Source organism: Rhinichthys klamathensis, unplaced genomic scaffold, assembly GCF_029890125.1.
Source record: "Rhinichthys klamathensis goyatoka isolate OS25496 unplaced genomic scaffold, OSU_Roscu_1.1 h1tg000475l_1, whole genome shotgun sequence".
Taxonomy (NCBI): domain Eukaryota; kingdom Metazoa; phylum Chordata; class Actinopteri; order Cypriniformes; family Leuciscidae; genus Rhinichthys; species Rhinichthys klamathensis.
In genome coordinates, this window is record NW_026606963.1 from 304,897 (window position 1) to 330,560 (window position 25,664).

The 25,664-nt window shown below is 37.6% G+C and overlaps 1 protein-coding gene across 1 annotated transcript; it reads left to right on the forward strand.

Moving 5' to 3' along the window:
* Positions 1–2,834: 2,834 nt before the first annotated feature.
* Positions 2,835–25,446, forward strand: srp72 (signal recognition particle 72). Its single transcript, XM_056237013.1, has 18 exons — positions 2,835–2,977; positions 3,666–3,786; positions 5,322–5,445; positions 7,770–7,913; positions 12,028–12,139; positions 12,715–12,746; positions 12,904–13,028; positions 13,384–13,441; positions 13,546–13,677; positions 13,761–13,889; positions 15,829–15,901; positions 17,017–17,081; positions 17,760–17,855; positions 17,932–18,113; positions 20,666–20,803; positions 21,432–21,469; positions 21,542–21,701; positions 24,888–25,446. Exons 1-18 carry the CDS (start codon positions 2,878–2,880, stop codon positions 25,057–25,059), a joined length of 2,001 nt encoding a protein of 666 aa, XP_056092988.1. The 5' UTR covers positions 2,835–2,877; the 3' UTR covers positions 25,060–25,446.
* Positions 25,447–25,664: the final 218 nt, after the last annotated feature.

Consider the following 25,664-nt stretch of genomic DNA (forward strand, 5'->3'; position numbering starts at 1 on the left):
TTAATCATAAGTGAAATGATATCTGATCTAATAATTAAAACCTTTATTATTTTTTCCAAAAATAAAATACTGTTACTATATCAGAAATGGATGATCAAAACAATAGATGCAAAATCTTCACGCTGTGTATATAGCCTCAGAAAGGCCTCAGTTTAGCTCATTGTGTCAAATGCATGTATGAGAGTATATAAATCCTTGGATAATTGAATGTTTATCAGCAAAGTGGAAACATCTGTGGTGTTTTTGACGGTGGAGTCCTATGGTGAGCAAAAGAGCAAGACATCCTTCCTCAAAGCCCACACACTAATATTGATGCCTGGAAACACCTCTATAACGTGACGTCTCTGATATCGTTCTCCTAACCTCTGTTTCCATGGAGACACAATCCTGATTCTGCTCTCATTGTTTTTTATCCTTAATAATTGAGTTGATTTGCAAATGCATTCATGCCCAAAGGGTGTTTTGCATGACCAGGCCGAGGGCGCAGGGAAAGGTGTGCAATGACATTCATGCAAAGTGCAGTGTAGGTGTTGGTTTGCTGTGGTTCATTGCTTACTCAATGGTATACAGTAAAAACAAACACCTCTGATGGATGGGTTGCAGATATTATCTTTAACCTAAATTATTTATATACATTACGTAGGAGTGGTTATTCCACTTTGTCGTCAGTCTTTGGCGATCTATATGATAAAATGTGTCGGGCATTTCAGCTTTGATGGGCGACAGCACAACCAGCGGAAGTCAAGATGTTTCCCAGTTATCATAAACATTTTCACACCTCAAGGTTCAAATATTTTCTTTTTCTTTCTTTTTCTTTTTGATATGTCACTGTGCGCACTAACTCCAGAAGACAGAAAAACTTGGAAAAGGGCCCAGACTGATGACTAACTGACGAGTTAACACATCTGAACATCCGCTCTGATAGAGATACTGTATCATTGAGACAGAAACAAGGAGAAATGCTGATATCTAACCCATGATATATTACCCCATGATCTGTTTTGGACCTGGATTTCGTTTAATATGGGTATAATGTATTGGGCATATGAGCAGAGAATTAATAAAACTTGAGAATTTATTTGAACTAGTTATATATATATTTATATATAATAAAATATATACACACACATATTTACATAAACTTTTATGTTAGATGCGATTAATTGATTTGATAGTACTAATTTAAACTATTTGTCTTCATTGAATTACTGAACATTTATGACAACACACTGTGGGTGTTTTACTGGTATATGGTTAAAAATATGCCCTCATTAAAGTAAAACATGGCCCAGAAAATCAATTCCAGTCGGGCAAATATTGTCCTTCAATAAAACAGCCAATTTCAGACTAGCAGTAACTTATGGAGGAAGTCTAGAAAAAGTGCCAGTCGGTTTGACTTTGTTGTGCCCCCTTCTGGTGCAGATTTATAAAGCAGAAGCTACTCCAATGCCGACACATATGAGCATTTTAGACAGAATTGCAATGCAATGGTTTCATGCAATGAATGTGATAATCTAAACACTGTCCCCTATCAGTTCTAGGAGCACCAAAATAAATAAATCAATTGTCAATAAAACAGTTAATTAAGTATACTGGAATGAGAGAAGTCAAAAGGTGGCCTTCTAGAAAAGGCACACGTGGAAACAAATGCAGAGTTGCAGAAATGTAGAATGAACTGGCAACGAACAAGGAGTCTGAAATATTTGATGATCAGATGATCACCTACATAACCTGACCACAAAAACACAGCGTGAGAATCTGAGAAGTCATTAAACAATTCACACCGACTGATCTTTTGTGGAGCTGATGCAAGAGCGCTATATTTCTCTGTGTACTTATCATATCGTTTATACACTGTCACACTGAAGACTGCAAGTTGAAATTGACATGCATTAATGCTTTTTAGAAAGGCTGAATTGAAAACACTTGAAGTTAATGTTTATTGGAGTTTGCACATTATATTTCATTGCTTTGGCATTTATTTTGATGGTTTTGGTTTCGTTTTAGCATCCTTTCAGTGACCTGCCCTCGACCTCTAATGTGGGCCAAGGTCCGAATTAACTCATCCTATGCCCCCTTTGCTTTATTTAAAATATGGAAGTCTTTCTTTCCGGACCAGCATCAGTTCCTACAGTCCAGACAATATGAGGATGCTATGATTCATGTCCTAATGAAACCCAAATGTGTTTCCACTTGTTGGTCTTTTCTGCAGAATGTGTCAAGGCTCTATTTATGCCCAAAAGTTATAAAAAGTTATTTTTCAAAACCTCAGATTGGGTTCCGTTCACAGAGATGAGAATGGAAGTTGTTAATATAATGTCTTTTTTTATGTGTAATGTATCAGGAAGTGCGCAAACATAAACGCTCATCAGGTTGAAAAATGTGATAATGAGATGTTTTAAAGAACTGAAAAGGAAACTGCCTGTTTGAGGAAGGACACAAATAAGTTTAGTAAGTGCCAAGTAGTGTAGTGTAGACCTTAATAATTGAATAGTGTGATTATTATTTTGTAAAAATGTAACATTTATCAATTCCACAGTATTCTGAAGTGCTACACATAAAACTGAGTTTGTTACAGCACTAATATACAAAATATTAATTACCATTCCACATTGTTGAAATCTTGCATAAAAAAATCCTCAGAAATATTTCTTATAACTTATACAAGGATGATCATGTAAAACAAAATCATAAAAAATCTAAAACAAAAAGTAAAAAATTAAGAAGGTTTCCAAAATATTGTGAAGGTGTCATGTTTTGGGGACATTCCTTTCAAATCTAAATTTACAATTTAGATTGGGGACTTTTATTATGTCTTTGGGTTGTCGGGGGACTTTTATTCTGCCCCGGTCTCTGGTTCCGCTCATATGGCAGAAGATGGCGAGCGGATCGGGGCCCGTTTCTGCTCTCTGGACCGAAGTCAACCGCTGTGGACAGAACGGAGACTTTACTAGAGCCCTGAAAGCTGTCAACAAAAGTAAAATATAAACATATCATTCATATTTCTATCCAGCTTTTTCTCACTCTAGTTAAAATCACTGTTTAGCTCCGTTTCTCCCGTAGCATGTGTCTAACCTGCAGTGCAGTAGATTCGCTAATGTCTGCTTTTTACAGAAATTTTATAATTTTTAAGGCAAATGTGATGTTTACTTTAATAATACAACTCATGAGAGGTTCTTATAGTGTGTCTTTATAGTCTTAAAGACTTTCTTGAGGTTTGAGGGGTCTAGTGATTACGTGTCATAAGGGGCTGGATTAAAATGTAAACATGCAGTCAAATATCTTAATTTTATGTTTATTTAAAGATCTCAACTTATTAGTTTTTGAAGCTTACTTGATCCCATAATATTACCTTGTATGGTCTGTATGCTATATATATATATATATATATATATATATATATATATATATATATATATATATATATATATATATATATATATATATTATTCATTGTATTTGTTTATTAATTCTTAAATTCTCTTTTTGCAGTTCTTCTTAATTTTATGTTTGTTTAAGGATCTAAACTTATTAGTTTTTTAAGCTTACTTGATCCCATAATATTACCTTTTATGATCTGTATGCTATATCTATATATATATATATATATATAAATAAATTATTCATTGTATTTGTTTATTAATTCTTACATTCTCTTTTTGCAGTTCTTCATGAAAATAAGGATGATGTTACTGCACTACACTGTAAAATCGTCTGTCTGATCCAGAATGGCGGTTTTAAAGAAGCCCTGAATGTCATGAACACTCACACCAGATCACTGCCCAGGTGAGATGGTCACCCAGACTCCTGCAGACCAATTTGTAGTATTTTAAACAAAAATGATGTGCTTTGATAAATTGATTGCATTAAAATTCATTGCTTATTCCTTACCATTTTGTTTCTTTTAATCAAAAAAAGTAGTTGATTAGCCCTAAAACATGCACAGAGGGACCCTTCAAAAAACGACTAGAAATAGTATTTTATACAGGTTGGGTAACTCTGGCAATTGATGTGGTAATCTTACTAATCACATCACATACTAATCAGGGAGGATTGTAAACAAAATGAGAGGTAGTTCTTGATTCAGGCCAGAACATTCACACAATACCTTCTAAAGACAGCCTAGATCTGTTTGATAGGAAATTTCCCTTCAAGGACCAATGAAATGTATCTTTCTGAGCGCATTAAGTATGCATAATATACAGTATACACAATGCAATATAGTGGTCGACTGATACATAACCATGGCAGATTCATGATGTTTTTTAAATAGTGCCAAACACAGATAAGTTCTTCACTGACTTCCAAGTCAGTTTAATCACCGTTTGATATTAATGCCCTCCTGTCATTGAAGCGCACACATGCATACATCATTAGCTCTGTTTTCATTGAAGCACCAGGCGCATATGTCACTCGGAGATTGCTTTCTCGGAGATCCCTCATTCAATCCCACAATGGGCCGCAATAACGAGTGTACAACTGATGTACGCTCAACGGGAAAAGAATACCCATAATGCACTCACTGGGAGAGTTGCGTGCCGAATGAATTCCATTTAGGAGCACAGAAACTTATCAACGCTGCCCCACTACTTTTATTATTAAAATGGCTTTGCTGCTGAATCACTGCATTATATTTCTCAGCAACGAGGGGGAAACTTAGCTGGTTTTGAAGTAATTAAACTCACAACTTCGTTGTTAATAGAGAGAGACGCTGAACAGCTAATTCACACACTCATCTCTCTCTCCCTCTCGAATGAATTCAAAAAAATGCTATAATTCATTCATCCAAATAAATGTAATCTTACGCACTACTTTATCTCTGTGTCTGGTTCAAAGCAGGCAGAATGCTAGATTTAACGAGCCGTAACTGATGAATATAACCGCCATTTTTTACCCTTCTGGCCAAATATTGCGCTGCAAAATCAATAACGGCTTTAATTTATCAATGCTGGCGGGATAATCCACGGCTATCTGTGCATTTGAGTGCCTCCAGACGTGCATTAAAATCATTTAATGTACAGCTAGCCGTAGATTATCCCTTGCATATATATTGGTCAATTGATTTTTTTTTTCTTAGAGAACAGGGTGGCTGTTCTTCCTCATGAAGAGTATAATTTAAACCTGTGATTTTCATTTAAAACCCAAAGACCTTGATTGGCTGGTTCATATATGTTAGTCATAGAGTACAATATATATAAAATATCATAAACACTATTATAACCTATGCTTCTAAGAGTCTAAATTGACAGCATAATTTGGTAGAGGTTTCATGTAGCCTCTGTTCTCAGTGTAATAAAAGCTTGTGTGATTTGTCTCTGTAGTGACATGATCGGGTTTGAGAAGGCCTACTGTGAATACCGTCTGAACAGGGTTGAGAACGCTTTGAAAACTCTCCAGGGAATCCCAGAGCAAACAGACAAACTCAAAGAGCTCTACGGCCAAGTGGTGAGAATCGCATGGTTTGTGTTTACTGTCAGATTTGTGTTGCCCAATTTCAGCATTGACATGATTTTTAGGGTTTGCGGTTTGAGTCAAAGGCTGCATTTACACTGCATGGCCCAAGTGACCCAATTCAATGTACATTTCCAGAAGAAAATGTGAAGTGGTGCTTGCAGTGGCAAAACTCACCACTCGGTTGCTAGGGTGTTGTACATGATTGCATACGAGCCAACAACCATGTCTGTACGATGTTCTGGTGCTGAGATATGGCTTATTCATGTGTTTAATGGTTACTAGGGTCATCTATATGGTTGCTATGGTGTGCTTATACAGTTTATGAGATGATATTTAAAGACTAGTTCACAGTCTGAGTCAAAAAAGCCGAACTCCATGTTCCTAACTAGGTCACGATGGAGAATATGGGAAAAATAAAGTGTTTTTGAACATTCAAGCATGAAAACCTATTCTAGTAGAGCCCAAAAACAACATCAAGACTTTGAAAAAGGGCATAATAGGTCCTTTTTAATAATTTATTCACTACCTTTTCTGTTGATTTACTTCATGGTCCAAGTGACCCAATTCTGATTTATTTATTTATTTTTCCTCCCATGTGGCACAGATCGGATATGACCCACGAACGTGTAAGCAGGAAAAAAGCACATGGATTACGATATTCTCAGATCGGATTCAGGCCTCATTCATGTGTGGAAATATATCGGATCTGAATCGGATACGTGCATTTGTGCCGGCCATATAAGCGGACAGATTCCCGTCAATGCGAGTCGTACGTCATTGTAAAAAGTTAATTTTTGAAACATTTCACGGTACAGATATATCTATAACGAATTAAACATCTCTAGTTGTCTAGCAGAGTATTAATTTAGTTCGTTTGTGTTAAAGCTGCAGTCCGTAACTTTTTTGGGTTAAAAATTGAGTAAGTACATAACCAGCTAGTGTTTAGAACTCTCTGCTTGCCGTAGCTCGATTCAAAGCGGTAAGCTTGTAATGTTTTTAATTCCAGTGGAACTGGTGGATTTCAGCGGGAGAATCGAGCATATTTTTGCGTCATTACGTCACATCTGTACACACACACACATCTGTACACACACACATATCTGTACTCATAAAGAAGAGTCTCGGCTATGAGTGTGAGGATGTTGGAGGTAGAGATTTATAGCCTTTTCTCACAGCACTTGATATAATTAAACTTATCAATTTGATGGCGGATCCAGAAAGGTTCAAACGATTGTAAACCGTTGTAAAATGCAAAAGACTTCGGACTGGCTACAGAAAAAAAGAGAATGCAACCAGACCTATGCGAAAACAAGGATAAATATCGGAAGGACATTAAATGTAGTCACGCAATGCTGATGTTGTTAACATTAACAATTTGAGAGCAAAGTATAATTTGCACGGTTTGATGTGATATAAGCAATCAATAGATCAATCAATAGCTTTTTTTCCCTTAGTTGGTCAGAAAGTGGATGTTACTCACTTGTTCAGACATTTTCCGGTGAAAATTTTAATATGTTGGTCATACTTCCCAAAAGTATAATCTGTGATTGTGAATGCCAGTATCCACACCGGCGGCGACTGACACACACACACTCTCCTCAAACATTGTGTTCATCCGCGCTGTGCCGCGCCGAGGCACAACTCACGTAAAGCTGATAATTCCCCGAATAACTGCAATTGCAGATTTCCAACTGAGATGGCGACAAAGAGGAAAAACTACGGACTGCAGCTTTAAATAAGAGGCGATCTGGCGCTGAAATGTTGCTTTTGAAATCATCCTGAGTGCCCGTTGCCACTGTTATCAGTGCAGACGAGCGCTTCAGTCCTGTGGAGACTCTCTATTCGTTCCAGTGAAATCGCAAAATAAAACGCACACAAACACATCCCTGCTTTTGATATACGATCTCTGATGAACACATTTGGTTTTAATGAGGAAAAAAACCTACACGAGGGCAGATTCGAACCCAGAACCTCTGACATGCGTATTAAAAGTTCTTCCCCGAGATGTTAGTACACACTGCAGATCTGTGTACACAATCACTGTCTTGAAGAATTTGCACTATATAATGATTTTGATATAAGGATGAAACTATTGCATTAAAAATGTTGATTTTTCAACATTTGAAATTGATTTTTCTTGATTTCATAATGTTATTTTTTGTTCGTTCCGCCTAGTGTAGTGTAAATGCAGATATCAGAATTATGGTCACTTTTAAAAGATGTAAGCGTGTATAGTCAAAAAAAAGTAATTGGGCATCAAGATCTGCAGTGTAAATACGGCGGAAATGCCTGAGTTGATTTATTTGTGTGTGTAGCTGTACAGACTGGAGCGGTACGACGAGTGTGAGGCAGTCTATAAAGACCTGATCAGAAACTCTCAGGACGAGTATGAAGAGGAGAGGAAGACGAATCTGTCAGCTGTGGTGGCGGCACAGAGCACCTGGGAGAACACACTGCCGGTGAGAAACACATTCATACCAAACTAATATAATCTGTTATCTAACCTTTGATCTGTTTTAGACCTGGATTTGGTTATGGGTTTAATATGGGTATAATGTAACCCATGTTTTGGGCAAATGAGCAGAGAATTAATAAAACTGAGAATTTATTTCAATTAGTGCTGTAAAATCGATTAATCACATCTAACATAAAAGTTTGTGCTTATGATATATGTGTGTGTACATATATATATATATATATATATATATATATATATATATATATATATATATATATATACACTCACCGGCCACTTTATTAGGTACACCTGTCCAACTGCTCGTTAACACTTAATTTCTAAGCAGCCAATCACATGGCGGCAACTCAGTGCATTTAGGCATGTAGACATGGTCAAGACAATCTCCTGCAGTTCAAACCGAGCATCAGTATGGGGAAGAAAGGTGATTTGAGTGACTTTGAACGTGGCATGATTGTTGGTGCCAGAAGGGCTGGTCTGAGTATTTCAGAAACTGCTAATCTACTGGGATTTTCACGCACAACCATTTCTAGGGTTTACAGAGAATGGTCCGAAAAAGAAAAAACATCCAGTGAGCGGCAGTTCTGTGGGCGGAAATGCCTTGTTGATGCCAGAGGTCAGAGGAGAATGGCCAGACTGGTTCGAGCTGATAGAAGGGCAACAGTGACTGAAATAACCACTCGTTACAACCGAGGTATGCAGCAAAGCATTTGTGAAGCCACAACACGCACAACCTTGAGGCGGATGGGCTACAACAGCAGAAGACTCCACCGGGTACCACTCATCTCCACTACAAATAGGAAAAAGAGGCTACAATTTGCAAGAGCTCACCAAAATTGAACAGTTGAAGACTGGAAAAATGTTGCCTGGTCTGATGAGTCTCGATTTCTGTTGAGACATTCAGATGTTAGAGTCAGAATTTGGCGTAAACAGAATGAGAACATGGAACCATCATGCCTTGTTACCACTGTGCAGGCTGGTGGTGGTGGTGTAATGGTGTGGGGGATGTTTTCCTGGCACACTTTAGGCCCCTTAGTGCCAATTGGGCATCATTTAAATGCCACGGCCTACCTGAGCATTGTTTCTGACCATGTCCATCCCTTATGGCCACCATGTACCCATCCTCTGATGGCTACTTCCACCATGTCACAAAGCTCTAATCATTTTAAATTGGTTTCTTGAACATGACAATGAGTTCACTGTACTAAAATGGCCTCCACAGTCACCAGATCTCAACCCAATAGAGCATCTTTGGGATGTGGTGGAACGGGAGATTCGCATCATGGATGTGCAGCCGACAAATCTGCGGCAACTGTGTGATGCCATCATGTCAATATGGACCAAACTCCCTGAGGAATGCTTCCAGCACCTTGTTGAATCTATGCCACGAAGAATTGAGGCAGTTCTGAAGGCAAAAGGGGGTCCAACCCGTTACTAGCATGGGGTACCTAATAAAGTGGCCGGTGAGTGTATATATATATATATATATATATATATTAGGGCCGGGACTCGATTAAAAAAATTAATCTAATTAATTAGAGGCTTTGTAATTAATTAATCGAAATTAATCGCATTTTAATTGCATAAATATTTGACCTGAGAACAGTGAGAAGTATTTTTTTACATGGATTTTTAGTATACCATTGAATAATGACTGAATACATAAGCAACAAAATATTGTTTATTTTTGTTCAACCAAGTCCAGCAGACCAGTGCAATTTTTTGCCATCGGGCTAACGTCCACGCATGTTTTGCGTTGAGGTGATACTTGAGGCTCAATGTGCTGCGGTGATATGCAAATTCCTTGTTGCATAGCTTGCACACAACCATGCTCTTATCGACGCTTCCATCCGTTCGTTTTTTATTACAAAAATTCCCATCCACGGGGCCAACCAAAGCGGTCGCGTCAGCTTCTTCGTTCATGTTCACTGTGGTTTGTTGTTGTCTGAAGTCATGAACGCTAGTTGGTGCTCCAGTATAATCGGTCTGCCGAAAATCATCCAGTGAGAAACGTTTAGCGGTGCAAAAATAAGTGTGATTAAAATGCGTAAAAAATGTTTAACGTTATATTTGTGTAATTAATTAATCTTAATTAACGCGTTAAAGTCTGTAATTAATTAATCTTAATTAACGCGTTAAAGTCCCCGCTCTTATATATATATATATATATATATATATATATATATATATATATATATACAGTTGCTGGTCAACGAATTAGAATTATTTTAAATAGTGCAATCATGAAATTCTTTGAATGCATTTTTTGTGCAGAAAGCAAATCAGGTGTTCACCGCACCTGTCCTACTCGTTAGACTAATCACAGAACTCGTTATCTGGAAAAAAATTTGCTCAGCTGAGCTTTCCAAAAGGCCCATTTAGGCCATTTAACTGTGACACTGTTGTTTTATTGAATTAGAATAATGGTGAAAGCGTTTCATTGAATTAGAATAAATGCTCAAATTTTTGTTTTCTGTGAAGAGTGTTCACTGTGCAGTATAAAGTCAGGGTTGAGTAGAATTTCTAAGTTGTAAAATCAATCATGGGTAAGCAGCGCGACCTCTCAACCGGAATAGTAGCTCAAATTCAAGCCCTTCGCCAACAAGGCTTGACCCAAACTAAAATTGCTTAGCAGCTCGGCATCAGCCAGTCTTCCGTCTGCAAAGCTCTCAAGAAAAACTGCAGCAAGCGCACCAACTGTTCCGGCGTCCGAAAAACTTCTGCTCGCGACAACAAGCAGCTGAGAAAGATCGCAGTCAGCAACCGGTTCAAGTCCACTTCCGAGCTCACCGACTTGTGGAACAAGCAGACCGGCGCTGACGTCTCCAGATCAACTACTTACCGTCGTCTGCGCGAACTCGGCTTCAAATCTCGCGTTCCAGCAGTAAAACCGATGCTGAACAAGAAACAAATGGTGAAACGGCTGAAGTGGGCCAAAGAACACGGCGAGTGGACTGCTGAAGACTGGCAGAAAGTGGTCTTCAGTGACGAATCACGCTTCTGCATCTCCTTCGGTGACCAAGGTCCTCGTGTCTGGCGTCGTGGTGGCGAAACCTACAACCACGAGTGCGTGAAAAGATCCGTCAAGTTTCCCCAGAGCGTTATGGTCTGGGGATGCATGTCCGCTCGAGGTGTAGGGAAACTCTGCTTCCTCAAGAAGACTGTCAATGCTGCCGTATATCAAGATGTTCTGGAAACGTTCCTGATTCCGACTGTTGAGGAACAGTTCGGCGAAGAAGACTTCATATTTCAACAGGATCTTGCACCGGCTCATGCGGCAAAGTCGACCAAAGATTGGTTCACTAAAAAACAGCTTGAAGTTTTGGCATGGCCGGCCAACTCGCCTGACCTCAATGTCATTGAAAGCCTTTGGGCCATCGTCAAGCGGAAAATTCGCGACAGAAAGCCTACTACGCTGGACCAACTGAAGCAGAACATCACCACTGCCTGGGAAGCTGTGAGTGCGGAAACTTGCGACAAGCTGGTCAAATCGATGCCGCGGAGACTTCAGGCAGTCATACAAGCCAAAGGGGCAGCCACAAAATACTGAGAAAGTGATGATTGTAATTATAATAAAAATTATTGCAATTCAATGAAACGCTTTCACCATTATTCTAATTCAATAAAACAACAGTGTCACAGTTAAATGGCCTAAATGGGCCTTTTGGAAAGCTCAGCTGAGCAAATTTTTTTCCAGATAACGAGTTCTGTGATTAGTCTAACGAGTAGGACAGGTGCGGTGAACACCTGATTTGCTTTCTGCACAAAAAATGCATTCAAAGAATTTCATGATTGCACTATTTAAAATAATTCTAATTCGTTGACCAGCACCTGTATATATATATATATATATATATATATATATATATATATATATATATATATATATATATATATATGTGTGTGTGTGGTATTGAATGAATAAAAAATGTATTAATGTTTTATGAAAAGAATTCATAATTTTTTAATTAATCTTTTTTTTTAAATTTTACAAAAATTCAGATGATTATGATCGTCTGTGGAAATGTGTTGATTTTCTTCAAGTGGTCACATGATGCATCTTTGACGAGTTTTTTTTTTTTTTTTTTGGTATTCAGGAGGATCTGGGTTTACCGGAGAGCTCATACGAGCTGTGCTACAACGCTGCCTGTTGTCTGATTGGTCAAGGCCAGCTAAAACAGGCCATGCAGAAACTGCAGAAGGCTGAAGGTCAGAGGTCATGCCTTTTATTTTAGATATTACGCATATCCTATCAGGGTAATTCTAGAAGATATTACGCCACAACCATGTCAATGCAGTGCAAGTAAAAATAATTGCTTAATTGTGCATAACTATTCAATGGAAATCGGCGTCTTGTTTGAAACCAGATCTCTGCATCCTCCGGGGATTGCAGGGGCTCGTCTCTGGATCGTATGTTTTTAATCAACTGGGCTGAATGCTGGGAAATCGTGTTTTGCAATCCTACCCAGGCATCTTATTTACTGTCAGAACAGCCTCCAGTATTACAGCTTTTGGTTTGGCTCATAAAATCTGTGGGTTGTAAAATTCTTCCTTTTTGTTTGTCAAACTGTTTTTTTGTGTCAATAAATGAGCCAATTAGTGTATGTAATACTGTGGTTCAGGGTTACTAATGCTGCGCCAGCCTTAGCTCCGCGAGCCACCTACACAGTTTCACTTTGAGTCTCTGCAACTCTAACGAATAACGTGATGTGGCTGAGAAAAACCTGAATGAGTCAGTCAGTTTGTGTTTGTTTTATGCGATTTCTTTCTTTTTTTCCCCCCAGAGTTGTGCAGGCTGTCTTTGGCTGAGGACTCGGTGAGTAATTCTTCCATATTTGTATTCTGATGTGTTAGCGGTTTCCGATTTTGCTAGCCTAAGCATCACATGCACGCACTTAGGATTAAGGGTTTTATCTGAGGCCTCATATATTTGTCATTAGTTGTGATTTATTGTGAATATTGTGTTTTTTAAGGATGTGACGGAAGAGGACGTGGATGCTGAACTGGCCATCATTCACTCTCAGATGGCTTATGTGATGCAGCTACAGGGAAGAACCGAAGACGCCCTTCAACTCTACAATCAAGTCATTAAACTCAAGTGTGTTACATACTGCACATTTACTATACTCATAACCCAGCATATGTCTTAATTAATAAATGCATGCTCAGGTGATAAGATATGCATAGAAAAAACTCCCAGAAGAAATTAAAGGTGCAGAAAATATTGATATTTTTAAACATAATTATTAGAAATGCGCGATATATCGGCCACCATATTGATATAATATGTCTAAGAATATTTAGCCTATATATTAATCAATATGATAAATAATGGATTATTTCCTTCACCCGGGACACTTCAGGGAATTGGATTTGTTTTGAATTTGAAATTTTTGATTAAGGTTGCCACATTAGACTCGCATTAGAGTTTTGTCTTTTCTCTTTGCATTCAGGCCGACTGATGTGGGTCTGCTGGCTGTGACTGCTAATAACATCATCACCATTAACAAGGTAAAACATATAAAAACCAAGATCTTCCTTCCTTCCTGAAGAGCTGATTGTGTCAGTCTTGTTTGTAACCAGTGTTTTTTAATCTGTGCTCTTTGAACTTTCAGGACCAAAACGTGTTTGACTCCAAGAAAAAGGTGAAACTGACCAATGCTGAGGGTGTTGAGCACAAACTGGCCAGAAAACAGTTGCAGGCAATTGAGATCAACAAAGCCCTGTTGGCCATGTACACTAACCAGGTGACCACTCAGTTTGTACAGTACAGTATGCTTAAATCCTGACGGATGTGACCTGTTTTGACCTCTCGGTTGTCTCCCAATAGGCTGATCAGTGCAATAAGCTGTCGGCTAGCCTGCAGGCCCAGAATCCCAGTCACCCCAGACCGGTTCTGATCCAGGTGGCCCAGCTCTGCCGAGAAAAACAGCACAGCAAAGCTATCGAGCTCCTGCAGGTACTTTCCCCTCCTGACTCTTCATTTCTGCAACTTAGACAGTAGGGCTGCACTAATATCGAAATATCGCAAATGTATATATTGCGATATGCATATCGTAACCGCTTGCAATAACTGGGGTCATGAAGAAAAGACAGAGAATCACTTTTCTTTTCATATAACTTTTGTAGCTTTAATAATAATCAGTATATATATTTCATTCATACAGTGAAAACTAAGCAGTGTTTATTTTTACATTTGATTATTCAGTTTCTGTTGTTAGATAAACCTATTGTAGGCCTTCCTGAAACCCTGTGATTTACACTGATGTTAAAATAACACTTCTTCTTCATTTATGAAATTATTTTAACAATGTAGATTGTTCCACAGCGGCTTTACAGTGATAATAGGAAATTATCTTCTTATGCTACAGTAAAACACTGCTGTTCACTTTCAGAAGTTGTAGGGAAGTTTTCTTGTCACAAAAAGAATGTGAAACGCGTATGTTTGTTATATAATTTTTAGGGCTGTCTGTTAGACGCGTTATTAACGGCGTTAACGCAAGCCCATTTTAACGGCGTTCATTTTTTTATCATGAGATTAACGGTCTTTTTGGCCTAGCAAACTTTGTATTTTTTTTCACATGCTTTTACAACATGTGCGTTTTGTTGCTTTGTCGACCAAAGCGCAAGTGGATCTAGCTAGACCGGAAACAAAGCAACAGGGACGCCGCACACACTTGTTTGGGCTTGCAAACTGGCCAAATAGTAGGTTAACGTTACGTTTTGAGTGGATGACGAGCGCGAGACGCCGAAATGGATGCCAATAAGATTCTGAATGGAAAGTTTACTTTTAAAAAGTTGCCAAATGGTTCCATTGACAAGACCAAAGTGATCTGTGTGTTTTGTCGTTGTGAACTGAGCTATCATCATCGCGATCGCAGCACGTCCAGTCTGAAATACCACTTGATGGCCAAGCACACACACACACACACACACACACACACACAGCTGATGCGAATCCTCCGCCCCCTCGTCAATATCAGGACCTCGTCAGTATTTCTTTCACCCTTTTATTGATGGACAGTGTTAGATTGTGTGAGAGATTATTTGCTCCAAGTGAGAATGTTAGTGTGAAATTGAACACAGTATATGCCAATGTTGTTTTCAATAAAAAACATTTGCACAAAGCAAGACGATCCACTTTTCCATGTTGATAAGAGCATTAAAATGAGAAAAATTAATGGGACAAAAAGAAATCAAGAGACATTTAGATTAGATAAAAATGTGTGATTAATCGCGAGTTAACTGACAATGCGATTAATCGCAAGCCGGCTATGGCACCAAATGTGATTAATCGCAAGTTAACTATGACATTGATGTGATTAATCGCAAGTTAACTATGACATTGATGTGATTAATCGCAAGTTAACTATGACATTGATGTGATTAATCGCAAGTTAACTATGACATTAATGCGATTAATCGCAAGTTAACTATGACATTAATGTGATTAATCGCAAGTTAACTATGACATTAATGCGATTAATCGCAAGTTAACTATGACATTAATGCGATTAATCCCAAGTTAACTATGACATCAATGCGATTAATCGCAAGTTAACTATGACATCAATGCGATTAATTGCGATGAAATATTTTAATCGTTTGACAGCACTGATAATTTAAGTTTACTTTACACACTTTAAGCATTATCTTATCGTATTGCATATCAAATATCGCATTATTTAATGTGTTATCGCATTTTTCTTCAATATCGTGCAGCCCTATTAGACAGTTACCTCTGATAACAGACAGTCTAAATTGTAAAATGGACTCATGCATTTTCTGTAAAGCTGCTTTGAAATGTGTATTGTGAAAAGCGCAATACAAATAAACGTGAATTAAATTGAATTCCCGCTCTCAGTGGCGTTCTGTAACCATTTCTGTCTCTCCTGCAGAGGTTTTCAGATCAGCACCCTGAGAGCGCTTCTGGAATCAAACTCACCATGGCACAACTCTACGTGACCCAAGGTACGTTCACACACACACACACACACACACACACACACACACACACAGAGGCTACGGTCACATTTATTGCTCAGCTGTTCACATTGTTGTTTTAAATGTGGCCAATATTAGGGATGCACGATATATCAGCCACCATATCGGTATCGGCCGATATATGTTCATTTTTAATGTTATCGTTATCGGGCCGACAAGAAAATTTGGCCGATATATTGAAGCTGATATAAATAATGGATTATTTCCCTCAGCTGAGACGCTTCAGATGCACACTGTTCACAATGATGGTTTTAAATGGCTTGAAATATGATTGGAATCACTTCGAAAAATGAAAAAACAGTTCAGTGCAACATGCAAGTCTGTCATATAAGCTACATAAAATTATAATGAGATCATTATAATTGTGTGCTTGGGACATGGCTTTTAATGGTGAGACTTTTGTTTTTGTAATCAGGCTTTAAATTATATAAAAATTTGGATTTAGATTTATCTGCCAAAATATCGGTTATCGGCTGTCAAATATAAAGAATTATCGGTATCGGGCAAAATTTTCATATCGGTAAATCCCAATATCTGCCACAGAAGCCAGCAAATTCATACGCAGGCAATATAAAAAACAAAGATGAGGATGCGAAAAAAAGACCAGAGTTGCTCAATATTTATGATGCAAGGGCTCATGTTTTGCTTGTATAAAGAGCTGTCAGTCATAATACTTATGAGTTCTTCTGACACATCACTGTCCTTCCACTGACTAGCTTTCGCAACTGTCTTGATAACGTCGGGTATGTACAATTGGGGAAATGACTCCCATGAGCACAGAATTGTGACGAATGTTGCTCTAAAGTGACGTAAAAGTTGCATCATATGAATTCTGATATGACTGTTCATTCTGAGGTCGCATTGCAAAACATCTGTCCTGTATTGGATTTAGGACCACATGTGGAAGTGGCCAAAATCAGAATTGAAAAGATCAGATTCCATGTGGTTTGTGCCATTCACACTGGCATGACAAAAACAGATCTGAGTCACAAAATGTTTTTGGGCCACATTTACCTGTAGAGAGAGCAGACTGAACCTAAAGTAGTCTTTGAAGTGTAATTTATGTGTCCACCTTTCAACAGGTCATGTGACTAAAGCCTGTGATATCCTGAAGTCCATAGAAGAATTTAAATACAAACCAGGAATGGTGAGATTTCATTTGCTTTTGCTTTTTTTTAAAGGGATTTACGAGGACTGGCAGTAGATTGAGTTAGTCGTGATTAATTTAATTTAATTTTGATTTGATTTAATTTGAATTGAATTTAAATTTATTTCTAGTTAATGCAGAATTTGCTACGTTTTTTCAAATTTGTTATTTAAAGATATAATATAATTAATGTTTTACTGATGTCATTTAATGTCCGTTTAATTTTTATCGATGAATTTGCTTAAAGTTATTAATTATATTTGCTTAAAAAAATTGCTGTAAAAATATCCTGTGTATATAATACTATTTAAAACTCTAAATGAAAATTCAGTTCTTGAATGTTGAAAGACATCAATAAAACTTTAACATTGTTTTTGTTTCTTAAGAGAAACCGAATGTTAAAACTGATATATATATATATATATATATATATATATATATCAAACACGTATTTTAGCACTATATAGCGATATAATCTCACAATTGCTAAAAATTAACATGCAATTGTGACTTTATATCATACAATTCTGACTTTATAACGCAATTGCGACTTTATATCAAGCAATTGTGAGAAAAAAAGTCAGAATTGTGAGATACAAAGTTACACTAACCTATTTATTTTTGATTCTGTGGTGGAAAAGCTTCCATAGTTTTGTTCTGTGTTTTTTTTCCTAACAGATTTCTGCTCTGGTCACGATGTACACGCATGAAGAAGACATTGACAGCGCAATCGACACATTCAGCCAAGCGATCCAGTATTACCAGAAAGAGCAGGTAAAAGCGAGTGCTGGCGGTTCAGCGAGTCTTCATTGGCTCAGAACTGCATGATGATGATGTTTCCCTCTCTCAGACGGGGTCTGCTATCCACCTCTCTCTGGTGCGAGAGGCTGCGAACTACAAGCTGAAATACGGGCGCAAGAAAGAGGCCACCAGTGATCTGGAGCAGCTGTGGAAGCAGAACACTAATGATATCCGTACACTCGCCCAGCTCATCTCTGCATACTCACTCGTGGATCAGGACAAGGCCAAAGCGTATCCTCGCATATCACTCGAGTCTCAGCTCATTCTGAGAGACATTCAAGCTACTTTCAGGGATGTGATTCTTCCAGATTAATCCAGAATTCCTAAACGCACAAAATCATGCAGATCAGTAATAAATAAAAAAAGGAGGTCAGGAATCGGATACTTGTTATAAAATTAAAATTTCGGTTCCTCTTATATATTCCTTTGTGTGCATTTGACTTATAAGATAATATGATTTTAAATTTTAAAGACGACTCGCGCAGTGTTTTCTGTAGCACACACAAGAGTTCTCAACGGGCCTGAAAATTACAACCCGACCCGGCCCGTGGCTTTTAATGCCCGGACCCGATGTAACCCGACACATCAACATGAATTATCTGCCCGAACCCGGCCCGCGGCCCGACGCCACCCTTTTGATCGGTGAGTGATGTAGAATAGAATGACTGCTGCGCTTGACGCAGAGAGAGAGAGAGAGAGAGCCCCGGCCGCACACACACTCACGTCTCCCACATTCCACCCATCCAGCTGACATAAACCACATTTCAATAAACGAAAAAACCTATCCAGTGATTAAATGTTTTCTGTATTGACGCAAATCTTGTGCGATGTCCTAAACTGCCGAGATAATCACACAACGTGTGCCGTGGCTAGACGTCCGATACGCAAACGAATGACTCATGAGACCTCTGAATCGGTAGCTATATAAAAAAATCGGTAACACTTAATTAGATTAGTTAACATTTACTATTAATAAACTGCACTTATACAGCATTGTTAATGTTAATTTCAATATTTAGATAGTCTGTATATAGGCCCACTATATGTGTTGTTGCCATTAAATAAGCGCATTTAGTTTCATTTTTGTTAAAATATTATAATGTTGTTGTTTCTTTTACATCTATGCTGATTATGAAAATTGAACAGCATGAGTAAGATGCACAATATATCGGAAGATATGATGGGTCAGACATGATTTTGACCACTAAATTAAGTTTTGTTTTGTAGAAAGCCTTTCTTTAAAGTGAATTTCGTTTTGTATAAATTGTATCTTAATTTTAATAAATTTTTCATCAACCAATTGCCTGGATATAATAAATAAGAAGCAAATATTGCAGACAATAATGATATAGGAGGCGCGGGCGCGATTGCATTGCACGTGAACTTGAGCACATCTCATCATAAATTTTGCTCATTTAAATAATAGTGTGTGTGTGTGTATATATATATATATATATATATATATATATATATATATATATACACACTACCGTTCAAAAGTTTGGGGTCAGTGAGAATTTTATTTTTATTTTTTGGAGGAAAGAAATCAATACTTTTATTTATCAAGGACAGTAAAGACATTTATAATGTTACAAAAGATTCTATTTCAAACAAATGCTGTTCTTTTGAACTTCCTATTCATCAAAGAATCCTAAAAAAAAAACTAAAAAAAACTGTACAACTGACAGACCAACAACTGTTTCAACATTGATAATAATAATAAATGTTTCTTGAGCATCAAATCCTCATATTATACTGATTTGTGAAGGATCATTTGACACTGAAGACACTGACACTGGTGATGCTGAAAATTCAGCTTTGATCACAGGAATAAATTACACTTTACTATATATTCACACAGAAAACAGCTGATTTACACTGGAATAATATTTAATACTATAACTGATTTTTGTTGTATTTTTAATCAAATAAGTGCAGCCATGGTTAGCAGAAGATAATTCTTTTAAAAGTATTTAAAATCGTACCGACCCCAAACTTTTGAACGGTAATGTATATAGGCCTATATATATAGTAATTGCGCAGCTCCCCTGTCAATGATCTAGCACCCCCTCAGCACCTGGGGTAAAAATTATCTGGCGCCGCCCCTGAGCGACGGGGATTTCACCTGCGGCAAGTTTACTTTTCACCAACTCCATCTTCTTCTCCGGGCTAAAGGCGTGCACGCAGCGGCGTCAGGTCTGCCCTTGCGTCGCGATGCACACAGCAGCCAGACTTTCTTTACAGTGAACAGCAGTGATGAATAATAAATGTTTGTTTTTTTTCACTGTACAATTCAAAAGATTAAGCCCGAGGTCCGACCCGACCCAAGTCATTTGCAAATATTTTCGACCCGAACCCGCGGGTCCCGTCGGGTTTGTCGGGCCGACCCGACCCGTTGAGAACTCTAGCACACACATCCAAAGCTCGCTCACTAAAACGTGATTTTAATGTGATTTTAAACCATTCAAGAGCGAGTCGACTCGCGCAGTGTTTTCTGTAGCACACACATCCAAAGCTCGCTCACTAAATCGTGATTTTTAAACCATTCACGAGTTCTGTACACTTTTTTTACTTCTTGTGTTTAAAGTAGTTTACACCCCACATACGTGGATTATTGCTCAGTTTTTTTTAACACTGGTTGCATTTGCTAGGGTAGGGTCTAAAAAAAACTGCTTCTTTCGCTCGCACAATCACATCCCTGACTTTGCTTTGGAAAATGACATAAATGTTGTATGTTCTTGCACTATTTTCTTGTGTTTTCCTGAGCGCTTGATTTTATGCAGTCTGAGTAAGCACCTTCCTTCTCCGGAAACCATGTCCTTTAACGTGGACGTCGATGAGCTGGAGAACTCGCACGGAGCCACGTATATCAGGAAGAAAGCTGCTAAAGTCGTGGGCGAAAGCCAGCCTAAAGAACAGGGGTAACAACACAACCAAGCATTTTAAAACTAATTCAGTCTTTCGGAAGATATACACTCAAACCAAATATTATTCAGACACCAGATATAATCTTTGATATTCTTTTACTAGTGTGTGCAGGACACTATAGTTCATTTATGTAAGTGAGGAGAGCATAATAAAGGAAATTGTGACATATTATTCCCCAAAATTCTTCACAGTGACTACCAGTAAAATTTTTGGGACCAAAAATTATTCCGACACTGACTTGCTGAAGTTTTTTCTTTAATTGCTAATGCTCTTTTTACACACAGACTGAACAGAATTAAGCATTGCTTGGTAATTTGTTGAGCTAAACTGGTATTATCTAATTGTGTGGTTTAATCTAACAGCTGACGGATATTCAACATAATTCATGTGTGAGAGTCTAACAGAAGGACGGACAAAACCTGTCAAATATCAACTGATTTAATAACTCTGAGTTCTTGTCATATTTTATTACCATTTTCTAAACTATAGCGAATAAACGGTGATAATGTGAGAAATGTTGAAGGTGTCTGAATACATTTAGGTTTGACTGTTGCTGCATCTACATGAAAACACTTCACGTCATCTTCAGCACTGTTTAACACGTCGATGGCTTTGTTTCAGTCCGGAGGATGTTAAAAAGAAGAAGAAAAAGAAGAAAGGTGTGTTTGCTGCTGACGTCTTATTTTATTAGCACGAGAAGTGGTCCAGTTCGTAATCAGTTTTGTGTTCAGGTAAGCTGCCGAAGAACTACGAGCCCAACTCGAGCCCTGACCCGGAGCGCTGGTTGCCCATGCGAGAGCGCTCGTATTATCGTGGGAAGAAGAAGGGCAAGAAGAAGGAGCAGGTCGGCCGCGGCACACAGGGAACCACCTCTGGAGCTTCTGCCGAGCTGTGAGTTCAGTTCACACGTCCAATTCAGCTCACGTTTATTTATATAGCGCTTTTCACAATGCACATCGTTTCAAAGCAGCTTTACAGAAAGTGCATGAGTCCACATTACAATTTCGAGTGTCTGTTATGCATTTCAGAAATATACAAAATCAGTTTACATGTCAAATTCAATTCCTCTTTTATGAAGTTATTTCACTTAAGGACTTATTTAGTAAGATTATGCCTGAAAAGGGTTTGGATTTTTTTATCATATGTTAATTTAAAAACAAGTCCAATATGACTTGTTTGTTTGCTTGGTTTTATTGTATTTATATGATATTTGTATTTTTTTTGTAATTTAATTTTTGCCATGAAAATAGCCTTGATGTGGCATTAAATAAAACCTATCTCTCTTTATCTCTATCTCAATTCAATTCAAATTGCTTTATTGGCATGACTGTATATATTACAATATTGCCAAAGCTTGGAATACATAGGAAAATTATAAAGACATCAAAATACTTGAGTATTATAACATAAATTAAATTTAAATGTACAAATTAAATTAATTGTACAAGTGAACCGTGTAACAGATTAGAATATCTGTGAACATTTTGATACCACAGTGTTTTAACATACATAAACACACACACATTACTGAAGTCACTGTGGTGGGCAGTAGGGAAACACCCTGAGGTCACACACACACACACACACACACACATTCACCTGCTGTCTCTCAGGCTGTGGCACACACACACGTATCTGGCAGCCAGTGTTGCGGTCTGTCCCTCTCCTAGTAAGATCTTTATCTGTTCTACTTCAGTCTCTCTATCTATCTATCTCTCTTTATCTCTATCTCTCTTTATCTCTATCTCTCTATCTATCTATCTCTCTTTATCTCTATCTCTCTATCTATCTCTTTATCTCTATCTATCTATCTCTCTATCTATCTATCTCTATATCTCTTATCTCTATCTATCTATCTCTCTATCTATCTATCTCTATATCTCTCTTTATCTCTATCTATCTATCTATCTCTATCTATCTATCTCTATCTATCTCTCTTTATCTCTATCTATCTATCTATCTCTATCTATCTATCTCTATCTATCTCTCTTTATCTCTATCTATCTATCTATCTCTCTCTCTCTCTCTCTCTCTCTCTCTCTCTCTCTATCTCTCTATCTCTCTATCTCTCTATCTCTCTATCTCTCTTTATCTCTATCTATCTATATCTCTATCTCTTTCTCTATCTATCTATCTATCTATCTATCTATCTATCTATCTATCTATCTATCTTTATCTCTATCTATCTCCCTATCTATCTATCTTTATCTCTATCTATCTCTCTATCTCTCTATCTCTCTATCTCTCTATCTCTCTATCTATCTATCTATCTATCTATCTCTCTATCTCTCTATCTCTCTATCTATCTATCTATCTCTCTCTCTCTATCTATCTATCTATCTATCTCTCTTTATCTCTATCTATCTATATCTCTATCTCTTTCTCTATCTATCTATCTATCTATCTATCTATCTATCTATCTATCTATCTATCTATCTATCTATCTATCTATCTATCTATCTATCTATCTATCTATCTTTATCTCTATCTATCTCCCTATCTATCTATCTTTATCTCTATCTATCTCCCTATCTCTTTCTCTATCTATCTATCTCTATATCTCTCTTTATCTCTATCTATCTATCTACTCTCTTTATCTCTATCTATCTATCTATCTATCTATCTATCTATCTATCTATCTATCTCTCTTTATCTCTATATCTATCTCTATATCTCTCTTTATCTCTATCTATCTATCTCTATATCTCTCTATCTATCTATCTATCTATCTATCTATCTTTATCTCTATCTCTCTATCTATCTAGCTATCTCTTTATCTCTATCTCTATATCTATCTATCTCTCTTTATCTCTATCTATCTCTCTATCTCTTTCTCTATCTATCTATCTATCTATCTATCTATCTATCTATCTATCTCTCTTTATCTATATCTCTCTATCTATCTCTATCTATCTATCTCTCTTTATCTCTATCTATCTCCCTATCTCTTTCTCTATCTATCTATCTATCTCTCTTTATCTCTATCTCTATCTATCTCTCTTTATCTCTATCTCTCTATCTATCTAATTGACATTTATTTGTATAGCGCTTTTCCCAATACACATCGTTTCGAAGCAGCTTTACAGAAAGTTAGTTTAGTATCATTGCGATACTATTAATGTTTATTTTTCCGTTTTAGTAGTTTTGTGAATTTGTTTTTTAAATGTCTTATTTCAGTTTTAGTTATTTTAGTACATCACGTTCAACCAAATTAAAATGAAAAATGTTGTCTTGCCAACTAGTTAAAACTATTTAAAGTTGCCCCTATATTATGCTTTTTTCGGGGTATTCCGTGTGTAATACAGCTGTTTGTGAATATAAAAAAGTTTCAAAGGTCAAAGAAGTGCAGATAAATGGAGTTATTGTGTCACTAAAGAAAGAATCGATTCTGAACTGAAACGAGTCGTCAGTAATTCCAGTCTCACTTCCTGCTCGAACTTACAACTAATTTGCATAATGTCCGTCTCTGGTCTTGATTGGCTGACAGTGTCTCTTAGCCCCGCCCTCAAACACTGTAGTGTATCTGAGACTGGAAGAGTTTGGTTCGTGTTGTTCATGTCGAGAAGACGCTGTTTTCTGCTGACAAAGCAAATCCACTTTGATGAGATTGATACGGTAAAACACACGCCATCGTTACTGTTCGTATCACTGATCAAGAGCTGAGATTCAGATATGATAATGAGCGTTTGCTTTTTGACCAATCACAGCAGACTGGGCCATCCGACCAATCACAGCAGAGCAGCTCTCAGAGAGGCGGGGCTTAGAGAGACTGAATCCGTGATCGAAGCGTTTCAGACACTGAGAGGAAAGAGCTGATGCTGCAGTGGATATAATGAGGAAAATAGTGGTTTTTTTAACCTTGAATGCATGTAAACATGTTGTAGGAGACTCTAAAACAACCTTTAAAAAAGCATAATAGGGGCACTTAATTTTTTTTTAATAGATTTAGTTGACTATAATAACTTTGCATGCATACAGTACCAGTGCAATTCACTGACTTACCCTTTTTTTTAAGTTTTATTTAATGCACCGGAAGCAACATCCGTCACAGTTGTATGTATTTTGTGTGTATTTCAGTGACGCCAGTAAGACTGCCAGCAGTCCGCCCACCTCACCTCGACCCGGCTCAGGATCCGGCAGCGTCTCCAGCAACGCGGTTCCTCCACGACAACAGAAACCCACTGCGCCCGCAGCTGCTCGAAAAAAGGCCCCGCAGAAGAAGAAGAAAGGAGGGAAGGGAGCATGGTAGAGAGAGAGAGAGAGACGAAACGATTGATCTGGCTTTTGTCTCGCTCCGTTTGCTTGTTGGTTTTGAAACACTGAAAACCGTTGTAATAATGAAGATTATGAAGATCCAGAGGCCTGGAGGATGAAATGTTTCAGTCATTAAATCGTGAAGGACGGAGGAATGTGATTTAAGCGACTATGTCGTGTGAAATAAACAGGAATCCTTTTTTCAATGCATTTTCTAACCATCCAATTCACTCTGTACATGCATAACTATCAATGTTCAAGAGTCTCTAGGGCATTTTTCAGTTTATTTTCTTTCTTTCTGAACCTGGATGATGTTTCTGTTCATTTTTTGTCCTTTGCTTGATACATGAATGCTTAATAAAGCTACTTTGTGTCACAATAAGAGGCTGTTTATGCAAAGTTGAGATTTATTTTTTAAATCCTGTGCTCAACACTAATAATTTTAAACAAACTATCCTCAGTCATAGATCATGAAACTAATCTCCAGTGTTATGTCTTAATAAAGGAAGAAAAAAACAACAATGAACTTTTAGTGGTTTTCTATTTTCTATTTAAACCCCTTAAAGATCTGTTGCCATAATTGCAAACACAATTGTGCAC

Bases quoted from the DNA above. Each gene is read 5' to 3' on its own strand.
- srp72 (XM_056237013.1), top strand. From the start codon at position 2,878: ATGGCGAGCGGATCGGGGCCCGTTTCTGCTCTCTGGACCGAAGTCAAC. The intron at 7,914-12,027 runs GTGAGAAACACA...TTTGGTATTCAG, and splicing joins CCTGGGAGAACACACTGCCG to GAGGATCTGGGTTTACCGGA. The intron at 13,029-13,383 runs GTGTGTTACATA...CTTTGCATTCAG, and splicing joins AATCAAGTCATTAAACTCAA to GCCGACTGATGTGGGTCTGC.